The sequence below is a fragment of the Peromyscus maniculatus genome, chromosome 23, assembly GCF_049852395.1.
Source record: "Peromyscus maniculatus bairdii isolate BWxNUB_F1_BW_parent chromosome 23, HU_Pman_BW_mat_3.1, whole genome shotgun sequence".
Lineage (NCBI taxonomy): Eukaryota > Metazoa > Chordata > Mammalia > Rodentia > Cricetidae > Peromyscus > Peromyscus maniculatus.
In genome coordinates, this window is record NC_134874.1 from 120,005 (window position 1) to 147,899 (window position 27,895).

The 27,895-nt window shown below is 41.3% G+C and overlaps 1 protein-coding gene and 1 long non-coding RNA gene across 3 annotated transcripts; one reads left to right on the forward strand and one right to left on the reverse strand.

Moving 5' to 3' along the window:
* The first annotated feature begins 4,849 nt into the window (after positions 1–4,849).
* LOC143270495 (uncharacterized) lies at positions 4,850–16,134 on the forward strand. Its single transcript, XR_013047674.1, has 2 exons — positions 4,850–7,903; positions 10,759–16,134. It is a non-coding gene; the product is annotated as an uncharacterized LOC143270495 (long non-coding RNA).
* LOC102925091 (uncharacterized) lies at positions 13,570–27,879 on the reverse strand. 2 transcript variants are annotated; one of them, XM_076560656.1, is made up of 5 exons: positions 27,260–27,879; positions 26,691–26,742; positions 24,160–24,286; positions 23,814–23,909; positions 13,570–16,757 (listed from the first exon to the last, which is right to left on the reverse strand). In XM_076560656.1, exons 3-5 carry the CDS (start codon positions 24,206–24,208, stop codon positions 15,394–15,396), a joined length of 1,509 nt encoding a protein of 502 aa, XP_076416771.1. In that variant the 5' UTR covers positions 24,209–24,286; positions 26,691–26,742; positions 27,260–27,879; the 3' UTR covers positions 13,570–15,393. The 2 variants fall into 2 exon arrangements, with proteins under 2 accessions (XP_076416771.1, XP_015858059.1); XM_016002573.3 differs by lacking the exon at positions 26,691–26,742 and having other exon boundaries at positions 27,260–27,878.
* Positions 27,880–27,895: the final 16 nt, after the last annotated feature.

Below are 27,895 nucleotides of genomic sequence, written 5' to 3' on the forward strand. Positions count from 1 at the left end.
TATATTGAAGAACATAAGCTGTATTTGGGCTTTTGGATTTTCTTTTCTAGTAATCATAACTGGAGGTTCATTTAATGATTCGTATTATTGCATATTATTTAGAGGCTTACTCATAGACTGTCAAACATCCTGTCAATGTAACATATTCCTCTATGCTTCATTTTAACTATTTCACTATGGAAGGACTTGTGGCAGCCTCCATTTTGAAGATATTGCAAATAACTGTTGTTAAAATCATGTGTGTACACTTTTTAAAAATTTAACAGCAATAGTTTTTTTTTTTTTTAAGATACCCCACTGAGGACAGTTACCAATGGGCATACTTCACGTCTAATTTAAATATGTCAAAGGGGCTAAGAAATCTAGAGAAAATATCTTAAATGAAAATGGACTGTGACAACTCTGGCCTCATCATTTTCAGAAATGATTTCTACCTATCAGTCAATGACAGTGCACTATGTGGTTATACAAGAGGAAATTTCTCTCAGAATTAGCTTGGACTTGTGCTCTTTGCCCTTATTCTTTAGATTAGTAACTTGGGTTCATCCTTTCTAAAGCACAATCACACAAGACACCTCAGACAACCCTCCTACTTTCACACTATTATTGTGTAACAGTTTCCTCTGAGATTGAATCATTCCATCCTGCAGGAAATCTCCTTCAGCAGGAGGTAAACAACTCAAAATAGCTTCAAGAGTTTCTGAGACTGACCAGATTCTCCTAAGCACTTTCTCCCCAAGAATAAACATAATAAGTAAGCTAAGCTGCTGAAAGTCACTCTCCCACAAGCCAAGATGAAAAGAAGACTCTCAGACAAATAGCTATAAAGAGGACTGAGACCAGACCAGCTGCCAGGAAGAAGCAAAAACCAGACGCCGCAGCTGCCTGGAATAGGGTTAGATCAAATAAGTTCCTTGGGAAGGACACTCTGTCCTGTTAAGCGGCCTACAGGCTGTGCAGTGTGCTCCAGGTTCCCAACATTTGTGATCTGTTGCCAATACTGGGGTGGGCTTTGATGATGCGACTGATTTTGAAGCATTTCTGCTCCTATAAGTAACTCCTCACCAGTTCCTGTAACTCTAATAAACTCATTAGCTCATCAATTTGGACTTTGGTAGTATATAGATTTTGGTCTGTTGTGGACTCTCTATCTGAGATGAGTAAACTGTTGCATCCTACCAAGAGTTTTGTCATGTAACTACTATTTACTAATTTTACTTAAGTCTATCAACTATTAAAATGTAAGTCAAATAAACATAGCTTTTTTTTTAAACATAACTTTCAAATCCTTTGTAAAGTGCATATTGTCCAATACAGACTCATAATTAAGCAAGTGCAATAATTATAACCTGCATAGATCCCATACACAATATCTGAGTTCATAACCAAGACTGTTAGTTACTCTTGTTGTGGGTCTGGGGTTATTCAGAGATTCATCAATCTAACTCAAGTTTTGATTTTGGTAAAATAAAGGCTTTTTATTAAAAAAAAAAAAAAAACTGGCCAGGACTGAACCAGAGAGAGTTCTCTAGGAATGGCCTCAACTATTGTTAGTTCAAGGATTATAAAGGCAAAATCACGAAGTTGTAAGTTTGGGGAGCCAAATTAACTCATATCCTGTCTGGGTGCACTCAAGGACTGATTTTGTAACAGAAGTCCAGCAGGTGCCTCAGCCTTACAAGCAAACAAGCATTTCATACAAAAGTGGAGCTTAGCAGTTAGCCTGTTTAATCTCGTGACCTTGTAAGGATGCCCGAGGCAATGAAATTTTTTACAACAATAAGCAGTTTTTAAGAATAGCCCAACCATAACATGAAGTTGTCCATCTTGGGCAAGTTAGCTGACAGATGCTAACATTCCTACAACCCACAACAGAGATCTGCCTGCATGGTATACTAGTACAATAGTGGCAACATTTTTATGGCAGTAATTGGCACTTTTTGATTGCTATTACGGCCCACTCCATGAGATAGAAGCCATGTCTGATAATGCTGCTTTTTGCTGCTGTTATTTTGTTTCAGGAAAATTTTTCTATAAAACTTAGGAAGCAGCAACAAAAATTCTCTAGTCATACAGACTAACTCATTTTAAGTCACATAGAGAAAATTCCACTTCTTTAATACTAAATTCTCAACCCAGGAAAGGTCTTGTCCATCATTATATTTGAAAGCATTTCTTTTTTTTTTGAGATTATAAGTTTAATTACAACAATCCTCCCTTATCTTTCCTCCCTTCAAGCCTTCCCATACACCCCTTCTTGCTTCCCTTCAAATACATTGCTTTTCCTTACTAATTGTTATTGCATGCATAAATGTGTGTGAATATACATATATTCCTACATATCTGTTGAGTCTCCATAATATTATTTGTTTGTATATTTTTAGGAATGACCTTTGGCATTGGCCAATCAATTGATGTGCTCTTCCCTAGGGAAGACCACCTCTCTTCCTCTTAACTTTCCTCTGTTGCAGATAGTTCTTTGTATAGGGTTAAAGCCTCGTGGGCTTTTCCCTGTCCAGCTTGGCATATTCATTGGTGTGAGCCTTGTTAAGCTTACATGTGAACAGCCACGTGAGTGAGATTGTATGGGTGCATTACTAGGAGACAGGGTCTTGAAATAACCGTCCTGATCATCTTGCTCTTGTTATTTTTCTGCCCCTCTTCCACAATGTTCCCTGAGCCCTGTAGATGTCACCATTTGGAGTGGGTTCTACAAATCTCAGTTATGATTGACTGGATTTCTGTCTGGTGCAAAGAGAGTGAATATGAGAGTGCAATGAAGAGTGAATACTTACCTGTGTGTACAATGACAAATGTCAATAGACTGTTGTTAAGGGTCATTCTGGGTTAGTGAATTAGTGACTGTAGGTTTTCCTCCATTAACCATGACTTCACTATCACTGAGTAGCTAGCTAGGTTTCTGATGCCAGGCACAGTTTTCCCTGGCCAGTACCACCTTGATTTCTCTAAGTCTGATGACAAATTAAGTATATTGTCTTGAGCAATAGAGTCTAACCATCAGGTTCTGGTGAGAACCAAGTGCAAATGGAATAGCTTGTGTTATTTTGGGGATCTCCTGGACACCACTGACTCAATATATAGATGAAGCCTAAGAAAATACACATTTATCAAACATCTTGATCTCTAACATTAAGGAAATTGGGAAAAGCCATATCACATCTTGCATGACTCTGCCTCTTAAGAATGCAATCTAATCTAACAATTTACAAATATATCTTTTATTTCTCTTTTTTACTACATTTTCATTATTTAAATATATTTTAGCACATTCTTCCCTTTCCTGAAGTTCTTCCAAATCTTCCCCCTCCCTACCCACCCAACTTCAAGTTCTTTCTCAAAAATCAAATAAAAACACAAAATAAAAAAACCAAGAAAAGAAATTAAAACCAAACCCAAAAAGAAAACAAACAAAACCAAACTGTAACCAAATAAACACACACAAACACACACACACACACACACACACACACACACACACACACAATGTAGAGTCTATTATATGTTGATTAATTACTCTTGAAAATGAGGTCTGTCCTGGATATTCAGTGTCACTCTATTGGAGAAAATTGATTATCCCTCTCCCAGCAGGTATAAGTGACAGTTCACTTTTTAACCTTTATTGTAGTGCCTAGGTTTCCATTTATTAAATCACTCATTCACTGATTTTTTAAAATATAACAAAATAAAATAAACTATCATGTCAAAGTTGGAAAAGAAACAAATCAACAGTAGGCAAAGACCCCAAGAGAAGGCACAACCATTGGAGGCTCACGCATTCACAAACTCTGGAAACCCAAAACCACTAAGCTGGAACCCACAATAAATACCTGGAGGACCCAGTGCAGACCCATGCAGGCCCTGTCCATGCTGCTTCAATCTCTGTGAATCCATAAAAGCTTTGCTAATGTTTATTTAGCAGGCCTCAGGCTCATAAACTATTTTCCAACTCTTCTTCCATGGGTTCCCTGAGCTCTGAGGGCATGGATTTTATGGAGATATCCCATTTTTAGGACTGCGTGTTCAAAGGGCTCTCACTCTGAAATGTCTGGCTGTGGATTTCTAATTTGTTCCCATCTACTGCAGAAGGAAGCTTCTCAAATGATGGCTGACCAAGGAATTAATTTACGAATATATCAGAATATCATTAGGAGTCATTTATCAATGTTTCTTTTTTTGTTCTTTTAGACCAGCATTATTTCATTTTTCAATAGGTTCCTAGGCTATTGGTTGTGGGAGGGGAAGTATATGATCAAACTATATATAAGAAAACAGAAAGGTGATGTTGCTGTGCCCTCTTCTGGCCAAAGGTCGGCATGTGCTTGTCCTGCAAAAATGAGGACGTGCATGCCAGGTGTGGGGTGCCACCTTGTGAAAGTAAGGGTTTAGTGCACCTAAGTAGTGTCTTCTCCCATAGTTGCCTTGGTCCGCAATGTAGGGACAAGGGGCTGGCTAGAGAAACCCACCATGACCCTGGAGCCCAGAATTAGGGAAGGATGGCTCAGATAAGACCAGTGAGAGAAACACAGTTTAGCTCAGATCAGAGCCATCTCTACCCCTGTCCAAATGACTTGTGAAATCAACCAATCACAGAGCAGGACAGAAGAATCCTGTCACTAGGGCTCAGGACCAGGGAAAGAAACAGCCTGTGTTTGGGACCTGGGCCAGAGAAATGAACCAAGGAAACATGCCCTAACTCTGAAACAAGTACCAAAGAAACACTCTTGACCCCTAAAATCAGAGTCAGTGAATGAAATGTGTCCTGGCCTTAGAGGTAGTGACAGAAAGCTAAGTAAGGCCAGTGAGAGAAGCACATTTAAGCTCAGATCAGAGCCATCTCTGCCCCTGTCCAACTGATTTGTGAAATCAACCAATCACAGAGCAGGACAGTAGAATCCTGGCCCTAGGGCTCAGGACCAGGGAAAGAAACACAGCCTGTGTTTGGGACCTGAGCCAGAGAAATGAACACTTTATCCCCAAACCCAGAACCCAGGAAATATGCCCTGATTCTGAAACTAGTACCAAAATAACACTCTTGGCCCCTAGAATCAGAGTCAGTGAAAGAAATGTGTCCTGGCCTTAGAGGTAGTGTCAAAAAGCCAAGAAAGGCCAGTGAAAGAAACACAGTTTGGCCCTGAAATCAGGGCCATCTCTGCCCCTTGCTCACAAAACTGGCCAATCCCTGGGCAGAAAAGTAACTAACCAATCACAGTTGACTCTGCCCCCTAGACATCCTATATAAACTGCCCTGCCCAGTCAGTTGTGAGCTGTTCTCTCCACCCTGGTAGAGGCAGCTACTCTCCTGGACTCCTCCTTCCCAAATAAACCTCTTTCTCAAAAGAGTATTGGGTGAAGACCTTCATTGACAGCTGAACAGAAGAACCTTGCTGGGACATCTCATAGTGGACTGAGCAAGGGAGAGCTGAACAGAAGAACCTTGCTGAGATGTCCAATAGTGGATTGAGCAAAGGAGAGCTGAACAGAAGAACCTTGCTGGGACGTCCCATAGTGGACTGAGCAAAGGAGAGCTCAACAGAAGAACCTTGCTGGGACGTCCCATAGTGGACTGAATGAGAAAGAGCTGGTAACACTGAGCCAGAGATTGTGGCTCTCCAAGAGAGGAACAGGATTGCTGTGTCCTGTGGGGAAACCATCCCCCATCATACCATCATACTAGGTATATCCTGACCTTCCCAAAGAGTCAGGATACCCTTCCTTGCTGAAGCAGTTCCAGGCCTGACTCTCCCAAGAAGTCAGAAAAACCTTCCTTTCTAAGGTTGGGCTGTTTCTTTGCAGTCTCAGCCATCAGAGCTGTGCTAAACAGCTTGGGGTGTCCAAGACACCTTCGGGGCAGAGCTCTTGTCCTAAGTAGCTTGAGGTGTCCAGGATACCTCGCCCTCTAGGGCTGAACTGTCTCCATTTTAGCCATCTCAGCTGTGCTAAACAGCTTCAGGAGTCTGGGACACCTTCAGGGCAGAGCCCTTGTTCTGAGTAGCTCTGAGGTGTCCAGGATACCTCGCCCTCTAGGGCTGAACTGTCTCCTCGCAGTTTCAGCCATCAATTTACTAACATTTGGTGCCAAAACCCAGGACACCAAACCCAGAGTTTTTGCAGTTTACTAACACACAAGCACTTTCCTATCTCAAAAAGAAACCCAACCTTAGTCATAAAGAAAAGGTATACTTGTTCTCTGGTGAGAGTCATGCTCACTGCTCTACTTAGCAAAAGTCCAAAGGCCTTTCAGGCCCATGATAATGCTAGAGAACCCAGGTCACTGAATATCAATGGACAACTCAGGCCAGTGTCTTCTGTCTAGTTCAATGGGACACTATTCTCCAAATACCCAGCTAAAAGTTCATACTCTACAAGCAATGTAAGATGTAGTAGAAATTTAGTCATTATCCTGAATCCCACAAACAAAAGGTATATTTTATAATGAATGTGATTGTTTGTGGTTGTAGGACACCAAGAAGAAACTGCCTGCCCTGGTGGTGCCCACTATTAGTCAGAGAACTCAAGGAGGAGGGCAGAGGCAGGCAGATATCAGGGAGTAGAACATCCTGGTCCACATAAATAGCTCCATGCTAAATACACACGAAAGAAACCTTCTCTTCCAGACTATGATTTTCAGTCATTGGCAACCAAGATGAACAAACATATCGTTGTAAATATTAGAGTGTGTGTCTCTTCTGCATGCAGAGTGTAAGATCAAACTTTATCATGCCAAGAGAAAATTCACGACAAACTCAGAAACCCAAACAACTAGGCAGATAAGAACAGAAGTGATTAAAGCATTAATATAAAAATGTAGCCAGGCCATAACTGGATGTCAATATGTAAAAGATTACAAATAGATCCATATCTGTCACCATGCACAAAACTCAAGTCCAAGTGGATCAAAGGCCTGAACATAAATCCAGTTACACTAAACTTAATAGAAAAGAAAGTAGGAAGCACTCTTGAACGCATTGGCACCAGAGACCATTTCCTAAATAAAACACCAACAGCACAGACCCTGAGCACAACAATTAATAAATGGGACCTCTCGAAACTGAGAAGTTTTTGCAGGGCAAAAGACACAGTCAATAAGATAAAAAGACAGCCAACAGAATGGGAAAAGATCTTCACCAACCCCACATCTGACAGAGGATTGATCTCCACAGTATATAAAGAACTCAAGAAACTAGACATCAAAATACTGAACAGTCCAATTAAAAAATGGGCTAAAGAGCTAAACAGAAAATTCACAAAACAAGAACTACAAATGGCTGAAAGACATTTAAAGAAATGCTCAACATCCTTAATCATCAGAGAAATGCAAATCAAAACGACTCTGAGATACCACCTTACACCTGTCAGAATGGCTACGATCAAAACCACCAATGACAGTCAATGTTGGAGAGGATGTGGAGCAAAGGGAACACTCCTCCACTGTTGGTGGGAATGTAAACTTGTACGACCACTGTGGAAATCAGTATGGCGGTTGCTCAGAAAATTAGGAATCGAACTCAAGACCCAGCCATCCCACTCTTGGGCATATACCGAAGGAATGCTGACTCATATCATAAAGATACATGCTCAGCTATGTTCATAGCAGCACTATTTGTAATAGCCAGAACCTGGAAACAACCTAGATGCCCGTCAACTGAAGAATGGATGAAAAAAATGTGGTACATATACACAATGGAGTACTACTCAGCAGAGAAAAACAATGAAAGCATGAAATTTGCAGGCAGAATGGATTTTAAAAAATGTGGTACATATACACAATGGAGTACTACTCAGCAGATAAAAACAATGAAAGCATGAAATTTGCAGGCAAATGGATGGAACTAGAAAAAAATCATCCTGAGTGAGGTAACTCAAACCCAGAAAGACAGTCATGGTATGTACTCACTCATAAGTGGATTCTAGATATAAAATAAAGAACAATCAGACCACGACCCATAGAACCATGGAGGCTATATATATATATATATAGAATGGAGGTCCCTAGGACAACTGTGGCTTATAATAAATTTCGGTTTTACTCAATTATTGAAAAAAATAGCCAAATGAATGGAAACACATGAACTATGAACCAAAGGCTGAGGGTCCCCCAGCTGGATCAGGCCCTCTGAATAGGTGTGACAGTTGATTGGCTTGATCAGTTTGGGAGGCAACTAGGCAGTGGGACCAAGTCCTGTGCTCATTGCATGAGTTGGCTGTTTGAAACCTGGAGCTTATGCAGGGACACTTGACTCAGGCTGGGAGGAAGGGACTGGACCTGCCTGGACTGAGTCTACCAGGTTGATTGCAGTCCTCCGGGGAGGCTTTGCCCTGGAGGAGGTGGGAATGGGGAGTGGGGTGGGGGTAAGGGGAGGGGGTGGGAGGGGGGAGAATAGGGGAACCCGTGGCTGATATGTAGAACTGAATGGTATTGTAAAATAAAATTAAAAAAAAAAATGTAGCCAGGCAATGGTGGCACACGCTTTTTAACCCCAGTAGGCTGATCTCTAACTTCCTGTAGCCCTACCTGGTCCACAGAGCTAGTTCCAGGACAGCCAAGACTACACACAGAAACTCTGTCTTGGAAAAACCAAGGGGGCTAGGGGTGATGAGGGGGAGTAAAACTAAGTTTTACATAGGTTCTTTCGGAAGCCAATGTGGCTGATCCTGTACAATTATTAAAACAAATAAAAAACTTGGCTAGAAAATCTACATTTATTTTGCTTAAAAATACAACTTTAGTCTTAAACTCTAGTACTATTTTACAATGTCCTTTTATTTTTAATATCCTATCAGTTCCATGTCTAGACAAGGTTTCTCTGTGTAACAGCCCTAGCTGTACTCGAACTAACTCTGTAAACCAAGCTGGAACTCACAGAGATCGGCCTGCCTCTGTGTGCCACCACCATCCTGGCGTTCCTTGTCTCTAAGACCAGTATTATTTGTAGAGCAAAACTTCAAACTAAGCCATATACATATAAATTCATATATCACTGCCATCCAAAACAAGAAGAGATAACATTTAAAGAGAATAAGTTTGTTCCAAAATTTGCTATTCCCTGAGTGTCCATTCAGAGTCTTCTCTTGGTTATGATGAGCAACTTTGCCTATCATTTCCCATCATGCAATTCTTTTCATGCAAATAAGCCCATTTCTGTGGTATCTTGTTGCTTGAAATTCTGATTGGCTGCATGATTTTGTGGCTTTAGTTGAGTAAAGAGGAATCCTGGGTTTTCTGCCTAAGGAATGCTTTTTGTACCTTGGTTGAAACTTGGATAGGTACCCTATCTGTGCTTTCCCTCCCTCCCTCCCTCCATCACTCCCTATCTCCTTCTCCCCCGCCCATCTCTCATTTTATTATTTTATGTCTATGAGTGTTTTCCCTGCTTGTACCGGTGGGTACACCACGTGCTTGCCAGGTGTGGGCAGAGTTCAGAAGACAGCGTTGCCTATCCTGGAACTGGAGTACAGGTGGCTGTTAGCATCTGTGTGGGTCCTGGGAACCAAACCCAGATGCTCTGAAAGAACATCAAGTGCTTTTAACTGCTGAGGTATCTTTCCAGCCTCCATCCACACACTGCTTTCTAATACCCTTAGCTCTTCCGCTACGCTTCAGTCTTTCTGTAACCTCTTTGAGTCCACCTGCCATAGCAAAATGACTGCCAGGGTTACACCATCTATTTAAACAAACAAAGGAAATTCCTGTAGCCCTAGGCTCCCTCCAGACTTAACTATGGCTGTGCACTTACTCCAACGACAGGAGGGAGGCAAGTGGAAGTAGTGGTGCTATGCACTGGTTAGTATACACCTAGGAACCATTCTAAGATTGTCTTTTTTTAATTGACCAATGACATTTGACAAAAAGGACAGAAGATAGATATAGCATGTTGGCCCTCTGTGAACCACTTTATTTCACCATGAAAAATGCAGAGTGATTTGCCAAAAGAGGGCGCCAAAACACCATCTTTAGATTCCATCCTTTGGATTGTAACCTTCCTTTTGTTTGTTTTTGTTTGTTTGTTGAGATTCAGTTTCCTAGTGTAGCTCTAGCTGTCCCGGAATTGGCACTGTAGATCAGGCTGACTTTGAACTCAGAGTTCCTGCCTTTGCCTCCTGAGTGCTGGGATCAAAGTCATGTACCACCACACCCGACCCTGAGTTGGGGCCATCATTACACATGACTCAGGGCTATCGAGAGCACATTCCCACCATCCTGGGATCCCTTGATTATTTAATTATATGAGTGCAGGGGTGCTCCTAGGCATGTATGTGAAGGTCAGCAGGCAAATGCAGGTGTCTTTTCTCTTCTAACATATGGAGTCAAGAGACACAATTAAGGCTTAGTAAAAAGCACTTTAACCCAAGAGCAGTCTGCCCTCACTGGCTCTGTGTGATTTGTTAATCTTCTTGCTTGTTTGTTTAATATACAGTTTAGGTATGCATTCCTGGCTGTCCTAGAACTTATTATGTGTAAAAATCTGTCTCCCTTACAACCCAGAAGCTTTTTTTTTTAATACATTGTCTTTCTATGTAGCCCCAGCATTTCCGGAAATCATTAAGTACACCAGGCTGACATGCAAATCAGAGATCTGTCTGTCTCGGCCTCCTCCGTGCTTGGATTAAGGCATGAACACCACACCCAGCCCAGGAGACATTTTACAAGGACTGTCAGTAAACTCAGGAAAACCCCTCCCTCCTCTACTGATGGGATGGGACTAAGCAATCACAGTGAGACCTGCTTTGCCTTTTCAGGTCACTGTCATCAAGAGATGTCATCAAAGTATGGCACCAGTCAGTAACATTTGGCACACATGTTCAGCAGCATTTGGTTCTACTCAGAGCTTCATGATCAACTGAAGCCTCACAGGAGTGTGCAGGTCTGTTGGGGACCATCCTGCAGTCATGCACCAAAGATATCTTCCAGGATGGTATAGAAGGTAAGATACATGGGTATGCTGCTGTAACAACTCAAATTTTCAGAGGCAGGTGAGGTGGCTCAGACGGCAAAGCTGCTGGCCAACCGTCCTGATGGCCTAAGTTCATCATTTACTCAGAAGAAGAGGGTGGTGGATCTGCTGAAATTAGAGTTATGGATGGCTGTCAGCTGCCTGCTAGCTGCCATGTGGGTGATGGACAGGACAGATAGGAGGGAACAGAAACAGGATATTCCATTTCAGTGTTTCAGAGTTATGTCTGAGGAGTCTCCTAGTTACATAAAACAAAAACAAATCCTTTCAAACGTCCATATGTCCTCTGACAAAACATCAATGCATATAAAATTTGATTCCTCTGAGGGGAATCAAATGTGTAACACGAATTGCTAAAGGGCCTTACTAATAAAAAACCCAGAGCCAGATATTGGGGTGAAAGCCGAAAGATCAGAGAAGCAAAGCAAACCACAGCCAACCTCACCTCACCAACTCCTCAGGCAATCTTGTTTTCTCAGTATCTGAGTCCTCACCCGAAAGACTCTCAACTGAACTGCCTTTTTCCTATCTCCTCATGCCTTATATACCTTTTTCTGCCCAGCCATGTCACTTCCTTGGATTAAAGGCATGTGTACTTCCAAGTGTGCGCCACCACTGCCCAGTTCTGTTTCTCTTTTAGACTGGATCAATCTGTGTAACCCAGGGTAGCCTTCAACTCCTTATCTTCCTGCTTCCTCCTCCCAAATGCTGGGCCACAACTGTCTGGCCTCTATGGTTATCTAGCAGCTAGCTCCACCCTCTAATTTTCAGGCAAGCTTTATTTGTTAAAGTACAAACAAAATATCAACACAGGGGGAAGGCTGGAGAGATGGCTCAGTGGTTAAAAGCACTGACTGCTCTTCCAGAGGACCAGGGTTCTACTCCCAGCAACCACATGAGAGCTCAGAGCCGTCTGTGACTCCAGTTCTAGAGGACCCAACACCCATGGCAAAACATCAATGCATATAAAATAAAAATTAAAAAAAAATTTAAGGGGGGGAGAAGAGGAAAGAGGAGAGGGAATGGAAGAGAAGAGAAAGAAAAGACATTAGCTGACCTGGAACTCATCATGTAGATCAGGCTGATCTTGTACTCACAGAAGCATGTCTGGCTTCTGATTGCTGGGACTGAAGAAACATGGCAACACACCTAGCTTGGATTCTTATTCTTTGCGTTATACGATTATCATTACTTGTTGGGATGCTCAAACTGTCCCAGATTTGGCCAATGAGAAGAGAGTATTTTTTGACAAGACCTATCTTTGGATGAAATTTTTGTTATTGTTAGATAGGGTTTCACTATATATTTTAGGCTGTCCTGTATCTATGTAGTAACTCAAGCTTGGTTAGAAATTAGGACCATCCTGTCTCAGCCTTCTAAATGCTAGAACTGGGGCACAATTATGCCCACTCATCATCAAATTTTCTAAGTCCTAGCATTCAATGCATACTGCATAATATTCCACATGAACTTATTATAATCTGGTACAGTTTGGGCATGGAGAAATATTTGTCTTGAGACAATTACTATTGTCTACTTCTCTTATTTCTTTCAGTGATTTTGCTTTGTATATTTTGGTGCTGTGTTGAATACATGGCTACAAATGTTACATTTCCTAAAGTGCTCTTCTACATCTGATAACTTTTTCCACATTTTAAAAAATCTTTGACAGTTTCATATAAGCATGTGATGATTTTTTAATTGTTTTTATCCCTCCTCTGCTGCCATCTTATTTCCTAACCAAGCCTCCTTCTAATTCATGGTGTGCGTGCATGTGTGTGTGTGTGTTGTTGTTGTTGTTGCTGTTATTGTTTGTCCCACTGAGTTTAATTTAGGGTTGCTTATAGAAGCCTGTGGGGGTGTTATTTTGCTAGGCATGGCCAACTTGTGAATACATCTCTGAAAGAATGACACTCCCTCAGATGGGCAGTGGTGGCACACTCCTTTGATCCCAGCCCTGGGGAGGCAGAGATAGGCAAATCTTTGTGAGGTCGAGGCCAGAACCTGGTCTGCAGAGTGAGTTCCTGGATAACCAATGTGGTTACAGAGAAACCCTGTCTCAAAAAATGAAAAAACAAACAAAAAATGACACCCACCCCTGAGCAACCATTAACTGCCAATAGGAGGAACTGTAGCTCATGGGCCCCTCCCCCATCCATGATGAAATGTTGAGGGGCACAAGCTTATGCCATGCTGGTATTATCTAGTAACTTTTGTGTCTTAAATTGGGTGTTGGGTGAGTGTCTTAGTTGTACCATTTTCCCATTATGTTTAAGGTTCCATGTTTGACCCTCCAAAACAAAATAATAAAGTCTAGAGGGCTGGGAATGCAGCTCAGTTATTAGAGTACTTGCTTAGCATGCACAAAGCCATAAATCAATCCCCAGCATTATGTGTAAACAGTGAATGGCAGTGAGTGCCTGTAATTCCAGCATTCAAAAAGCAGAAGCAGGAGAATCAGCAGCTCAAGGTCATCCTCGGCTACATAGTGAGTTTGAGGCCAGCCTAGAAAATGAGACTGAAACTGTCTTAACAGAAGAAAAAGGTTGGGCCAGATGGCTCATCCAGTAAAAAAAATACCTGCCATGCAAGTCTGAAAACCTTAACTTTATTCCTTCAATCCATCTCTACATGTGGACTCATATTCATGCACACAAATACACACACAATAAGTAACTTTAAAAATAGTTTATTTCATCTGACATTAGGATAGCTTTTCTAGTTTCTCTATGGTTGTAGTTTGTATGATATATTCTTTTTAATTATTTTACTTCTACTGTATTTGGGTTTTTTTTTATTATTATTTACTTATTTTGTGTAAAGGGGTGTGAGTGTACAACTATCCTCAGCACCCACCCTCAGTACTGAGGTTAAAGGCATAGACTTTTACACATGTTGGGGATCCGAAGTCAAGCCTTCATGCTTGCACAGCAAGAACTCTACATAGTCATTTCCCAAGCCTGCATACCTGACTTATTGTTTCCTCTAGAAACTTAGTAGCATCTACTTCAATTTATACTAATTCCAATCACCATTTTATTTTCTTATGATGCTGATAATCAACACTGTTCCATGTGGGACAAACCACCGAGCCACTTCTCTTTTGCTTATAGATTTCAGCATTTTTAATTGGCCAGTAAATTAATATACTCCTTCACTAATGTAATATAGAGTTCACTAAGTAATTTAGAAACTTTTTACATTTATTCAAGAGGGGGAGGGCATTGTGCATGCCACAGCACACATGTGGAGGTCAGAAGACAACTTTCAGAAGTTGGTTCTCTCTTACCATGTGGGTTTTAGAGATTAAACTCGGGTCACGATGTTTAAAGGAGAGTGCCTTTACCTACTGAGCCACCTTCCCAGCCCCGGATTCGCTAGTTTAGTTTTGCTTTTTGAGACAGGGTCTGATTATGCAGCTTCTACTGACTTGAACTGGCTGTCACTCAGGCTGGCTTCAAACTTGAGATTCTCAATGCTCCATGTCCCAAGTTTTCAAGAGGTATATGTCACCATCCCCAGATCATTGAGCATTCTGAATGTGTCATAGAAACTACATCATTTGGTAATTTTTAAACTTTACATGAATGCTTTTGCTCTTCTTCTTCCTTGTTTACTCCACTATTCCTATCAGTATGATTGTATTTCTACATTTATCTAAAGCGCTTCCACTTAACTTTTCTATTACATATTTCTCAGCTTTTCAAGTTTAATAATTATTTCTTCAAGATTAAATATGTTAATCCCCTTTTCATTTGTAATAATATAAGATTGAGAATTCAAGTACTTATCCACTTTGAGGCCAGCCTAAGCTACATGAGACCCTGCCTCTTCCCCCAAGCCAAAAAATAAAATAAAATAAAATCCTAGAACTTTGTACTCTACTATGCAAAATTTTATTATTAATGAGGCCTTTATTTTATATTTTTAAAAAAAGCTTAAAATCTGGAATGCAACTTTCCATGTAACACTTCCTGTGGGGAAACGATCCCCTTATTTATTTATTTATTTATTTATTTATTTATTTACTTACTTACTTACTTACTTATTTTTGGCTTTTTGAGACGGGGTCTATCATAGCCCTGGCTATCCTAGAATTCACTATGTACACCAGGTGAGTCTCAAACTCACGATCCACCTACCTCTGCCTCCAGAGTGCTAGAGTAAAAGATAGGTACCACGCCCAGCCTCCCTTGATTTATTAAACTTACAGGGAGTACAAATCTCTATGACAGGACCGATCACACTTGGTATGTTTATTATTCCTCATTCCTCTAATTCTTCTCTTCTCAGCCAAGATCTATGTACCTAACTTGTGAAAGCTTTTGCAGCCTCATTCAATGACTGTTCTCAAATATACTATGTCTGAATTATCATCTAAGGTCTCTGGTACACCAGCCCCTGTGAAAGAATCTAACATTCACTTCATCACTTGGATGTCTGCCTTGTGAGTTTTCCGATGTATACGAAGCCCTGAATTCCAACAAAAGGATTTCCCACATTCAGAGCATTTCCAGGGTTTCTCTCGTGTATGAACTCTCTGATGTTCACTGAGAGAGGACTTCAGAGTGAAAGCTTTCTCACATTCACTACACTTAAATGGTTTCTCTCCAGAATGAATTTTCTGGTGTATCTGAAGGGATGCCTTCCTGGAATAAGCTTTTTCACACTCATTGCATTCATATGGCTTCTCTGTTGAATGAGTTCTCTGGTGTATAATTAACTGTGATTTTCCATAGAAGGCTCGCTCACATAAGCTACATTCATAGGGTTTCTCTCCTGTGTGTGTTCTCCTGTGTATAACAAGATATGACTTGCTGCTGAAAGACCTTCCACACTCATTACAACCATAGGGTTTCTCTCCTGCATGAGCTCGCAAATGAGCAGTGAGCTGCTCCTTCCGACCAAAGGCTTTGCCACACTGAGTGCACTCATAAGGATTTTTTCCAGTGTGAACTCCCTGGTGTACAATGAGTTGTGTTTTTGCATTGAAGGTTTTCCCACAATCAATGCATTGATAAGGTTTCTCCCCTGTGTGCATTCTGGTATGAACAAGGAGGTAGAACTTACTCCTGAATGCCTTCCCACATTCATTGCATTTATGAGGTTTCACTTCTGTGTGAGTTCTCTGATGAACAATAAATGGGGACTTCAAACTAAATGCTTTCCCACATTCATTGCATTCATAAGGTTTTACTCCTGTGTGACTTCTCTGGTGTAAAATAAGCTGAGATTTCCAACTGTAGGCTTTCCCACATTCATTGCAACAATAGGGCTTCTCTCCTGTGTGAACTTCTTGGTGGACAATGAGCTGTGACCTAAAAGAAAAAACTTTTCCACATTCATTACAGAAGTAGGGCTTTTCTCCTGTGTGAACTCTCTGATGAGCATTAAGGTTTGACTTGGCACTGAAGGCTCTTTCACAGTATGTGCATTTGTACGGTCTCTCCCCTGTATGAATTCTGAAATGTACAACAAGCTGTGATTTACAACGAAAAGCTTTTCCACATTCATTACAGATACAGTTTTTTTCTAAGCTACAACATTTTTGATGCTTAAAAAAATATGATTCCTTGTAACTATGAAATTGATCAGGATTCTTTACAGAAATTCTGCTTGAACTCAAGTTTTGTATCACATTTGCTCCACGTGTGTTATACTTATGGAGTCTCTGCCTTGAAGAAACATGGGTTCTGTTCGTAAAAAGTTTTCCAAACCCATTACAAGTATAGTTTCTCTGAACATTTTCATCTTGACTTTTCTGGTACCATTTTTTCCAGCCTTCTAGAAAGAAAAAACAAAACAGTTCTGATTTTTAATTCTGATACAGAATTAAAGAGATTTGAAAAGCATGCAGGGACTGAGGCACATGTAACTAGTAGGTGGGGCTCATTTAGAATACATGAAGTCCTGGATTATACCACCAGTACTACTGGGGGTGGGAGAGATCTTTTCACTTTGGTAAGAGGCCTATGACACTGCTTCAAAGAAAGATGGGCAAAGCATGGGGGTGATAGAGGTAAATAAAACCAAACACAAACAAGGTCCTCCCTCATTACTGGTAGTGAATTGGTCATGATGAAAATCATTTTAAAAAGGGTTTTTAACAAATATACAGGGTTGGGGATTTAGCTCAGTGATAGAGCGCTTGCCTAGCAAGCACAAGGCCCTAGGTTCAGTTCTCAGCTCCAGAAAAGAAAAAACAAAAAATGAATATACTTGCTGGACAGGATGGCACATGCATTTAATCCCAGCACTTGGGAAGCAGGGGCAGGAAGATCTCTGAGTTCTGGACTACCCTTGCTACACAGTGAGAACTTGTCTCAAAAATCAAACTCCCTGCCCCCAAATAAAAGAACTAAAGTAATAAACTTGCTGGGCTGGCAAGATGGCACAATGAGTCAAGGTACTTGTCACCTAGTCCAATAACCCACTTCAATCCCAGGACTCATATAATAGAAGGAAAGAACTGACTTCCACGGCTTGTCCCCTGAATTCTACATATGTACAGTGTCACCCCCCAACCCAAAAGTGATTTTTAAAACATACATACAAATGTTAAATCTGAATTTTACTGCCATAAGATTCTATATAGTTAAAAAGTGAACTACATCATACAGAGTAAGTACAAGACATTTAGATATGGTGACAATGAGACATTAAAAAAGAAGGAACTGAAACTGAGCATGGTGGTGTGTTGAGAAATAATATTTTTGTACACTGTGAAGATGTGTCACTCTAATTGGTTAATAAAAAGCTGAACAGTCAATAGCTAGGCAGGATTTTGGGGGCTGAGAGGACAGTGGGAAGAAGAAAGAGGTCGCCAGTCAGATAGATGAAGAAAGACACAAGGTAGAAAGTAAATTAATAGAAATGGGTTAATTTAAGTTACAAGAGCTAGTTACAACCAAGCCTAAGCTATCAGCCAAGCTTTCATAATTAATAATAAGTCTCCATGTCATTACTGGGGAGCCAATAGTCCTGACGAAAAATCCACCTACAGCAAGCAGTGCATGCCTTTAATCCCAGCACTTGGGAGGCCATGACAGGCAAAGCTCTGAGTTCAAGGAAAGTCTCATCTACAGAGCGAGTTCCAGGGCAGCAGGGCTAACAAAAGAGGGAGAGGGAGGGAGGGAAGGAGGGAGGGAGGGAGGGAGGGAGAGAGGGAGGGAGGGAGAGAAATATGAACTGAGAGGTGGCATATATATAAAATAATAGCACTTAGGAGGTGGTGGCAGGAAGATATAGAATTTGAGCAAAACACACACACACACACACACACACACACACACACACACACACACACACACACACCAAACAAAAGAAAAGGAGAAAGAAAAAGAGAATGAATGAACCATGAAGATATGCCAAGCAGAGTTCTCAAGAAGTAGATATGCTTGGTATGGTTTAAGGGGGGAGGGGGAAGGCACAACCCACTGAGTGAGCAGAGTAAAGGCAGGAAACAAGCTACACTAGGCCAGAGCAAAAAGTTTCTGCTTTAAAAGGTATTTGATTAGAGAAGGTCCTAATTAGTTATTGTGCTTTTAAAACATGAGTTTGGTTGCCATGTTAAAAACAGCCGGGTGGTGGTGGTGGTGGTGGTGGTGCATGCCATGCCTTTAATCCCAGCACTCGGGAGGCAGAGCCAGGCGGATCTCTGTGATTCGAGGCCAGCCTGGGCTACCAAGTGAGTTCCAGGGAAGGCGCAAAGCTACACAGATAAACCCTGTCTCGAAAAACCAAATATATATATATATATATATATATATATATATATATATATATATATGTGTGTGTGTCTATATATATATATATAAACAGAGCTTGTGGAACAGGCCTGCTATTGCTCCAATATCTGGCTACAAGGAAGACTGAACTAGAATTTGATCTTCAAAGATAGATTAATACAACACTGTCTCAAAATCAAAGGAAAAGAAATAAAATAAATAAAACTAAAAGGAAAGGGGGATGAGGGTGTAGCTCAGTGATAATGTGTTTGCCTAGCACATATGAGGCCCTTTGTTTGATACCCAGCATCACAAAATTAAATAAATAAGAGCAGAAACACATGAGAAGGCCCTTGTAGTAGCCCCGCATGAAACTGTAATTATTAGATTCTACCTCTAGAGTTGAGGGCTCTAGAATGCACTGAAAAAAGAACTGGGTGGGGCTGAGAGTAGAGGGGACCAACAGTTCCAATTACAAAGTACTGCTGCTCTTGGCAAAGAAATACCCTGAAAGAAAATGAAAGATTGTTATGGCTATTACTACATTTTAGAGTACAGTAACATCCAAATGATAACAATAAGTAAACAGTCAGATCTGAGTTCAGTACTCAGTGAAAAGTAGGTCAATAGTCTATGGAAGTATAAAATGACATTATAGATGAGACCATTCAGGAAACAAGACCACAGCTCATCTATGTGACCAAAACATTATTCTTATATGGACAGTAATGAACAGAAACAAGTAATTAATTTAGAACAATCAAGCAAAAGGTTGAGGCATGAGAATATCCCTCTACATTACCAATGCTTTACAAGAATTTTAAGTGTTGGCTTAGCAGCTTTCTTCCCACCGTGTGATTTTTCTCTAAATATGCTCATCCCAATGAGAGAAGAGGGAGTGGTTATGGTTATACTTAAGAGTGAGGCCACCAAACTCAAGAATAAGTTAAAAACAGGAACTACTCAATAATAATAATGAAATAAAAAAATGGCTAGAAGAAATGAATTCTTCTAGGGCATAACATTATGTCTGGCTAAGTTTTTGAGTTACTGGTTTAACATAACTGGTCAGAAACAAAACACAAACACAGACTGGAAATTTGCTAAGTATGAAAGGGAACCTCAAGGCTGGTCTACTAGCCTATGACACTTCAACTCTCAATACTTTAAAATTATAGCAAGCCTAGAGAGACATCTTAGCAGTCTATTCTATCAGAGGACCAGAGTTAAGATCCACCTCAGGAAGCTTAGAGACACCTGAACCTCCAGCTGATGACCTCTGTGGGTGTCTACACACACACACACACACACACACACACACAAACTTAAAAAAAACTTACAGCAATAGGAATAGACTGCTATTGAAACTACTACAGATAGAGACCACAGAATCGTCATTCTCTCAAGTTTATCTCAGCTATGGCTATGAAGCACAAAACAAAGAAAGACTAAAAGTGAAGTGCCAGGACTGGAGATACAGCTCAATTGGTACAGTGCCTACCTAGCATGCACAAGAGCCCTGGATTCAATAAACAACACTGCATAAAGCAAGCATACTTTATGCCTGTAATACCAGCACATGAGAGGATCAGATGTTAAAGGTCACCCTTGGCAGTACAGGGAGTTCCAAACCAGCCTTGGATACAAGAAACCTTGTCTTTAAAATAATAATAATAATAATAATAACAATAGTAATAATAACAATAGTAGTAGTAGTAGTAGTAGTAGTAGTAGTAGTAGTAGTAGTAGTAATCAGAACTAGGGAGATGGCTATGCAGTTAAGAGTACTTGTGCTTATAGAGGACCAATGTTTAGTTCCCAGCAACCACATGGTGGCTCACATTCATCCTTAACTCCATTTTCTGGGGTTCTGATCTCTGCAGGCACCAGGCACATGCACACATACATGCAGGCAAAACATTCACATTCACACTCACACACACACACAACACACACACACACAATCTAAATAAAAATTGTTTTGACAGAATGAAAAATCAAAGTGCTGGGCCTGAAGCAGTGACACTAACAAAGGAAACTGTTATCAATATCAATGAAGAGAAAGCTCCTCATGTTTTTTCTAAAGGGGAGTATATCTGACCAAAGATAATTGTTATCTTCTTCCTTTCTGTGAGAAATTTCTCTTACAACTTTCTAGTTCTAGTTTCATAGATGTACACTGAATCACACACCTATAATTCCAGTGCTCTAGAAGCAGAGGTAGGAGTATCTCAGCATGGTCTACATAGGAAGCTCTAGGCCAGCAAGGGCTACATAGTTAGACCCTGTCTTAAAAGGAAAAAAAAAAAATTCTAGCTCCTTTTAAAATCCTAGGTATGCCTAGAACAGACATCTTATACTTTAACTATACTCACTCAGATGATGAGAGTTTCACCCATACCTATCAGATGGAACCACAAATATCCTAAGAGATCCTGGACTTGAAACTGAATTATGGCCCCAAATATGTACTGACTGAAAGGATCTACAGATTCAACGTAATCCCCATCAAAATCCCAACACAATTCTTCACAGACTTGGAAAGAAAAATACTCAACTTCATATGGAAAAACAAAAGACCCAGGATAGCTAAAAGAATCCTATACGATAAAGCAACCCTTGGAGGCATCACCATCCCTGACCTCAAACTCTACTATAGAGCTATAGTAATAAAAACAGCTTGGTACTGGTATAAAAACCGACATACAGACCAATGGAATTGAATTGAAGACCCTGACATTAATCCATGCACATATGAACACCTGGTTTTTGGCAAAGGAACCAAAACTATACAATGGAAAAAAGAAAGTATCTTCAACAAATGGTGCTGGCATAACTGGATGTCAATATGTAAAAGATTACAAATTGATCCATATCTGTCACCATGCACAAAACTCAAGTCCAAGTAGATCAAGGACCTCAACATAAATCCAGTTACACTAAACTTAATGGAAAAGAAAGTAGGAAGTACTCTTGAACGCATTGGCACCGGAGACCATTTCCTAAATAGAGGTCCCTAGGACGACTATGGCTTATAATAAATTTTGGTTTTACTCAATTACTGAGCAAGCCTCAATGAAACATCTCACTATTAAGATAAGAATACATACTGTATCAAGCTGATAATAGAAAAATAAATTAATTAATTAATTTTAAACAAAAAATAAAAAGAAAAGAAAAATTTGAAATATTAAACAAACAAACATTTTACTAAAGTAAAAAAAAAGGGAGAACTAGGGACTCATCATTCCTCTCCACAATCTATTCTTTCCCTTGTTTTATATATTTTAAATTTTTTATCGGTGGATTCTACTGGAGTATCTGATGCAAATAAGCACTGGAGGGCTCCTGTTGCAAATCACCCTTTTGAGCAATGGAAGGATCTTTCTACTAGCACATGAAGGAGACCCGATCTAGTGTTGGTGTAGCTCCAGGGTTCTGTTTATGTCTTTCCTCAGGACAATGGGGTTCCTCTTTGGATTCCTGAGCACAGAACGTGCCCTGTGGCTGCTACTGAAGCCCAACATGACAGAGACCTAATGGGTCTTCATGAAAAAAATCTACCCTTCTGATGCCAATGGAGATTGAAAGCCCAATATCGCCAGCTTTGGCAAGCATTAATGTAAGCCTAGGAACTGTAGCCATGAGATTGGATTCTCCAGAAGAGCTGCCAGTTAAAGTCATGCTGGGATCAGGAAAATGGGCCTTGGCGGTTCATGTTACTGGAGTTGTATCCATGCCAGTGGACGTCCACACACTCCAGAAGAGAATTTGACATTGTTGCTGCCGCTCTTGCTGTTATAGCAATGGTGGCCACTGCTGCTACTGTTTTTGGTATTACCATTTCATAAATGCTTACTACAGCTAGCACAGCGGAGACCCTGGCAACAAAAGTAGCTACCACAGTTAGTTAATCTTCCATTCTATTGGGCATAATAAATTTAATTCAGTAGTTATATACATCTCGATTGGCTTTGAAAATTATAAAATTATGAACTCAAGTTCCAGTTGCTTTTGGGATACTATCTTACAAGGACTCCAACGTACAGTATGGCTCATTAAGGAAGGGAATGGCTCAGTTGCCTTTAGCCTACTGGCTATGGGTGAGATAGGACCGCTGTTGGTCTTTTCTGTGTCAGACACACAGATTGCAAGCCCAGTGTCACTTTGAGATCTTTGGCAGCAGTTAACTCTGCAGCTCACACATGATTGAGCCTGTATGATAATGAGTATTCAGAGACGGGTAATTCCTGGGGGGCACTCACCAATCTAAGACAGAGCACCTGTGTGGTTTGGGCAGGCGTCTCCATGACGGGTAAGGTGACCTGCTGATGTCCCACGCAACCCAAGTCAGAAGCTCATTTTTTAGTAAAAGGGGACCTGTAGAGCCCTGGCCCCTGGCCCCCATTTTTGGTAACTGTTGCCTTGCTTGCGGACCTTGACCTTGACATCCTCCCTATGCTAATTCCCTGCCAGGTTCCACCCTCCTGAATGCTTAAGGGAAGTTCCTTGTCTGTGTATCCTGAATAATGGGTGTTAACAGCTTAGATGCAAGATTGTAAAACATCAGTAGCGAACTTCTGTCCTCTGGGGTTCTCCCACTGTGCTGTAAGCCTGTATTTAAGACCTCCTCCCTCCTTCAATAAATGACATTCGGCGTTAAAAATTTATATATATTTGAATGAATACTTCGAATGTAATCTATGAATACCACAAATGTGATTAATATCATGAGTGTAGTTAATGAATATCATGAGTGTAATTTAAAAAATTTAAAAAAAGGGAAGAAAAGGGGCATAAGTCACATTAAGAAAGAGGAAGAAATTCTCAAGGCCAACTGCCCATTGAAAGGAAAGAAACTAACACAGAAGGCAGACTCTGGACAGATAAGAGGTACACATCCACCTCTCAGAGCTGAAGGGGGAAGGAGAACCCAACATTTGAGGTGACAATTAAGTGCCTGACTTGAGAAACCTATAATCTCATCCCAAGTCAGCTGCATCAGTTGAGGACTTCTAGGAGTTTCTAGGTACACGACCATCCCAGTGTCAAGTACCTAAGGAACAGCAATTTACCTCCATACATACTATCTTCCTGGTTCTCAGTCACCTACCTGGACAGCTCTGGGTGGACATTTTGGCATTTATTACCCACGGTTCTTTTCCTTGCTCCAACTTGAAGATTAACTCAGGTTTGGTATCAAGATACCCTGTTAACGAAATAATCAAAAAGGATTCAGACCAAACTGCTAAGGGTAAATCACAAAACAAAACTGCTTATTTGCACTTGGGAATAACAATTAAAAAAAAAGAAGAAGACCAAATATTCACCAAAGAACATTTACCTATAAAGTTAAATTCACAATCATCAATCACTTCATAGGTCTCAAGTTAGATAACAAACGAAAAAGAAATGGAGGCTATGACTTCCAGGTGAGTTGACAGAGGTGCTGGACTCACCCACGGAGAGCAGGTTGCTGTAGTTCTCCAGAGTCACTTCTCTATACATCTGCTGCTGTGCAGGGTCCAGTAGCTGCCACTCTTCACTTGATAGCTCCACAGACACATCCTTGAATGACAGTAGCCCCTGTAAGAATTCACACACTGTTTAACTAGATGTACTCACAGCAGGTAGCATGTGAAGAATGCAGAAAACTCAAAAAGAAAAACTATTCCTCTCCAGATGGTCTGTTGTGCCTGGTTCATCATCTACTTTTTAAAAGAGTTGAAAACTGGGTCTGAAACGATGGCTCAATGTTTGAGAACATTTGCTGCTCAATCCTAAGGATTGAAGTTTAGATCCTAGTAACCAAACAGCAGGTGATGCATCCCCAAATGTCTATTAACTCCAGCTCTGAGGGATCCAATACCCTCTTCTTGCCTCTGTGAACACAAGGCACACACATGGCACATAGACATATATACAAGCAAAACATCTATATACATAAAATAAAAGTTAAAAAAAAAATCAACCACCCAATCACAAAAGTACCAGGCACTCTTTGGGTTTCTGTGGATCTTAGGATGAGTACAAGACAACTGTCACTAGGAAGTTTTCAGTCTTGTAGAGGGAAACAACCATGTAAACAAATATACAAAAGCAGACCCAGGGTATATGTTGTACAGAATGGATAGAACCATCCTCAGTAAGCACCCAGACTCAGCTCCACAAAGTCATCTAAACAGTTCACCCAAAGTAATGGGATGGAAAGAGAATTCAGGAGGTGATAAGGATGAGATTCACCTGGGAAAATGAGGGGAAGCAACAGTGAAAAACGAAGAGTTCAGCCTCCTCCTTCAGGAGTCTGAAGGCACTGGAGCAGGACAGAAAACAGCTTTCTGTCTTCTGCTCTATCCTGTGTGGCTCCCATGCCCTGGTAATCCAAGTCTAAGAGAACAGTAATCATCATATATTGGGAACAGGTGCTGGCAGGGAACAACAGAGAGATTCAGAAATGTCTATTTCTTTTAGGCCGAGTCCAATTATGGAAGAAAAAAATGTATAGAGGATAACCTGTACTCACTATAAAGATACAGTAAACACCACTTAGATATACAGAGCAGAAGGGCTGGAGAGATGGCTCATCAGTTAAGAGCACTGACTGCTCTTCCAGAGGTCCTGAGTTCAAGTCCCAGCAACCACATCGTGGCTCACAACCATCTATAGTGGGATCTGATGCCCTCTTCCACCATAAAAAGGTGAACATGCAACACACATATACATAAAATAAGTAAAATTAAAAAAAAATACAAAGCAGAAGCTGGGCGGTGGTGGCACACCTTTAATCCCAGCACTCGGGAGGCAGAGGCAGGCGGAGCTCTGTGAGTTCGATGCCAGCCTGGTCTACAGAGTGAGTTCCAGGACAGCCAGGACTGTTTTACAGAGAAACCCTGTCTTGAAAAACCAAAAAAAAAAAAAAAAAAAAAAAAAAGTACAGAGCAAAATCTGGTATTCAGGGACTGTGGCATCTCAGAAACAGAGAGGAAGGCTCTTATGATAAATAGGAAAGAAAGGGAATAGGGGGATGGGAAAAATAAATTAAGTAAACTCTAAGTAATGAACACTAATAATCAGAACTTACACATGATAATTATGGTTTTTATACCAGTTTAACTGGTATAAACTAAATGCATTTCATATGCAACCCATTTTACATGAATGTCACTAACATAGAGGAACCCCTGGGCTTTGGCACTGCCACCCAGTTCCCCATTCCTGGATCACCAACACTTGCCAACTCCATAGAGAACCAGCGAATACTCTCCTATCTGGCTGGTTACTACTGCCAACGACAAAAATCCAGAATAACCGAAGAGACAAACCTCTGGGCCTACCTGTGAGGAATTATCTCAATTAGGTTGAGATAGAAAGACCCCCTTCACTGTGGATGGAACCATAAGGCTAGAGTCCTGGACTCAATAAAAAGGGGAAATTAGTTGAGCTTTTTGAACACAAATGCAATGTATGACCAGCTGCCTCAAGTTCTCGCCATCATGGAAGGCACCATGATGGACCACATCCCCAAATTGTGAGCCAAAATAGTCTCTTCCTTTCTTAAGTTTCTTCCTGACGGGTGTTTTCTCACAGCAACGACTGAAGGAATTACTACACTGGCATTCCACAATACATAACTTCAAAAATCAAACACTGACAGATTATAAGACTTGATCCCTTTGGGTAGCTAGGTGCATGCATGCGCTCTACCTCACCTCCCTAGCTTCTTCCAGGAGGTAACTGAAACAGTTCAAGACCAAGAGGGAGCCAAGCCAGAGCAGTAGCAGTAATAAGATTATCATAGACCTTACAAGGTTAGTGCATAAGGCGGGGGTGGGGAGTCACTTTGATTTAGCATAGTGTAAATAATAATCAATCACTTCATCTGGTGCCCATCACGGAAGCAGCAATCTATTCTAATCCTGATAAAGTGACTATGAAAAGATTAGAAACCTGTTAAGAGGTTAGATAGCTTGCCCGGCATGGCGGTACATACCTTTAGTCCCAGCACTTGGAAGGCTGAGGCAGGCAAATCTCCGTGAGTTCATCTATATAGAAAGTTCCAGGTCAACTCAAATATATAAAAGGAATGTGAAGCCAGGCATGGTGATGCACACCTTTAATTCCAGCACTCGGAAGGCAGAGGCAGGTGGAGCTCTGTGAGTTTGAGGCCAGCCATAGCGTCCCATGCCAGCCAGAGCTGTATGGTGTGACCCTGTCTCAAAAAATAATCATAAAATTTATCATAAAATTTACAAGACCCGCTTCAGGGCTCGGCACACAAAAGACATTAAATGAATATGCATTTTCAAAACACGTGAAAAGGGGGCGGGGGAGGTGATTTACTCGATGAGGTCCTAAGAACTGCATAAAGTCCAACGCAGGACGACTTCATTTGCAAGAATTACCTTAAGACCACCTGCACTTGGTAACAGAGTCCAAGTAAATGGAGGTGCCTTTCTGAAGGCCCAGAACCTGGAGAGCGCCCAGGCCTAGATATGACTTAAGCAGTGAAGAGGACCACCGACTGAGTCCAGGCAGCTTTTTTAAAGCGAACCTACTTACCCAGAAGGAAGCCAACCGCGCTTCTGTGGCCATAGGTGGGAGGCACGGCCTCCGGGCTCGAATCAACAGAACAGAGTGCCAGTCTCTCAGTATTCCTGAAGAGTAAGGTCGGTGGACAGCCAGGCTCCGACCAAGCCGGCCGCACTGCGCCGGGATTCAGCTACCTAGCGGGATGGCCGCGGACTCCAGAGCCAGCCGGCCACCGTTAGCTCCCCGGTCCGGATGCCTGCAGAAGCGGTCCAGCAACCGTGCTGCGCGGAAGGGCAGGCGGAGGGGAGAGAGGCGCACAAAGAAGCGCGTCATTCTTCCCCTGCACACGCGCCTGAAAAGAAGCTCATATCACGGAACGTGCTGCGGAGGGGCTAGTTCACAGAGGCTGCCCAAGAGCCAACGTGTTTCCGCGCTCACGCCTTTAAGTCCCAGCACTCAGGAGACATAAACGGGAGGAATTCTGTGAGTTCGAGGTCAGCCAGGACTACATACAGAGACCCTGTCTCAAAAATACCAAAACAAAAACAAATCCGACGCTGGAGTCGCCTCTCAGACCGGTAGAGACTGGCGGCTACACTGAGCACAGACGTGATAAAAGACACAGTTCAAGATGGCTCAGCGGTTAAGAACACTGGCTGCTCCTCC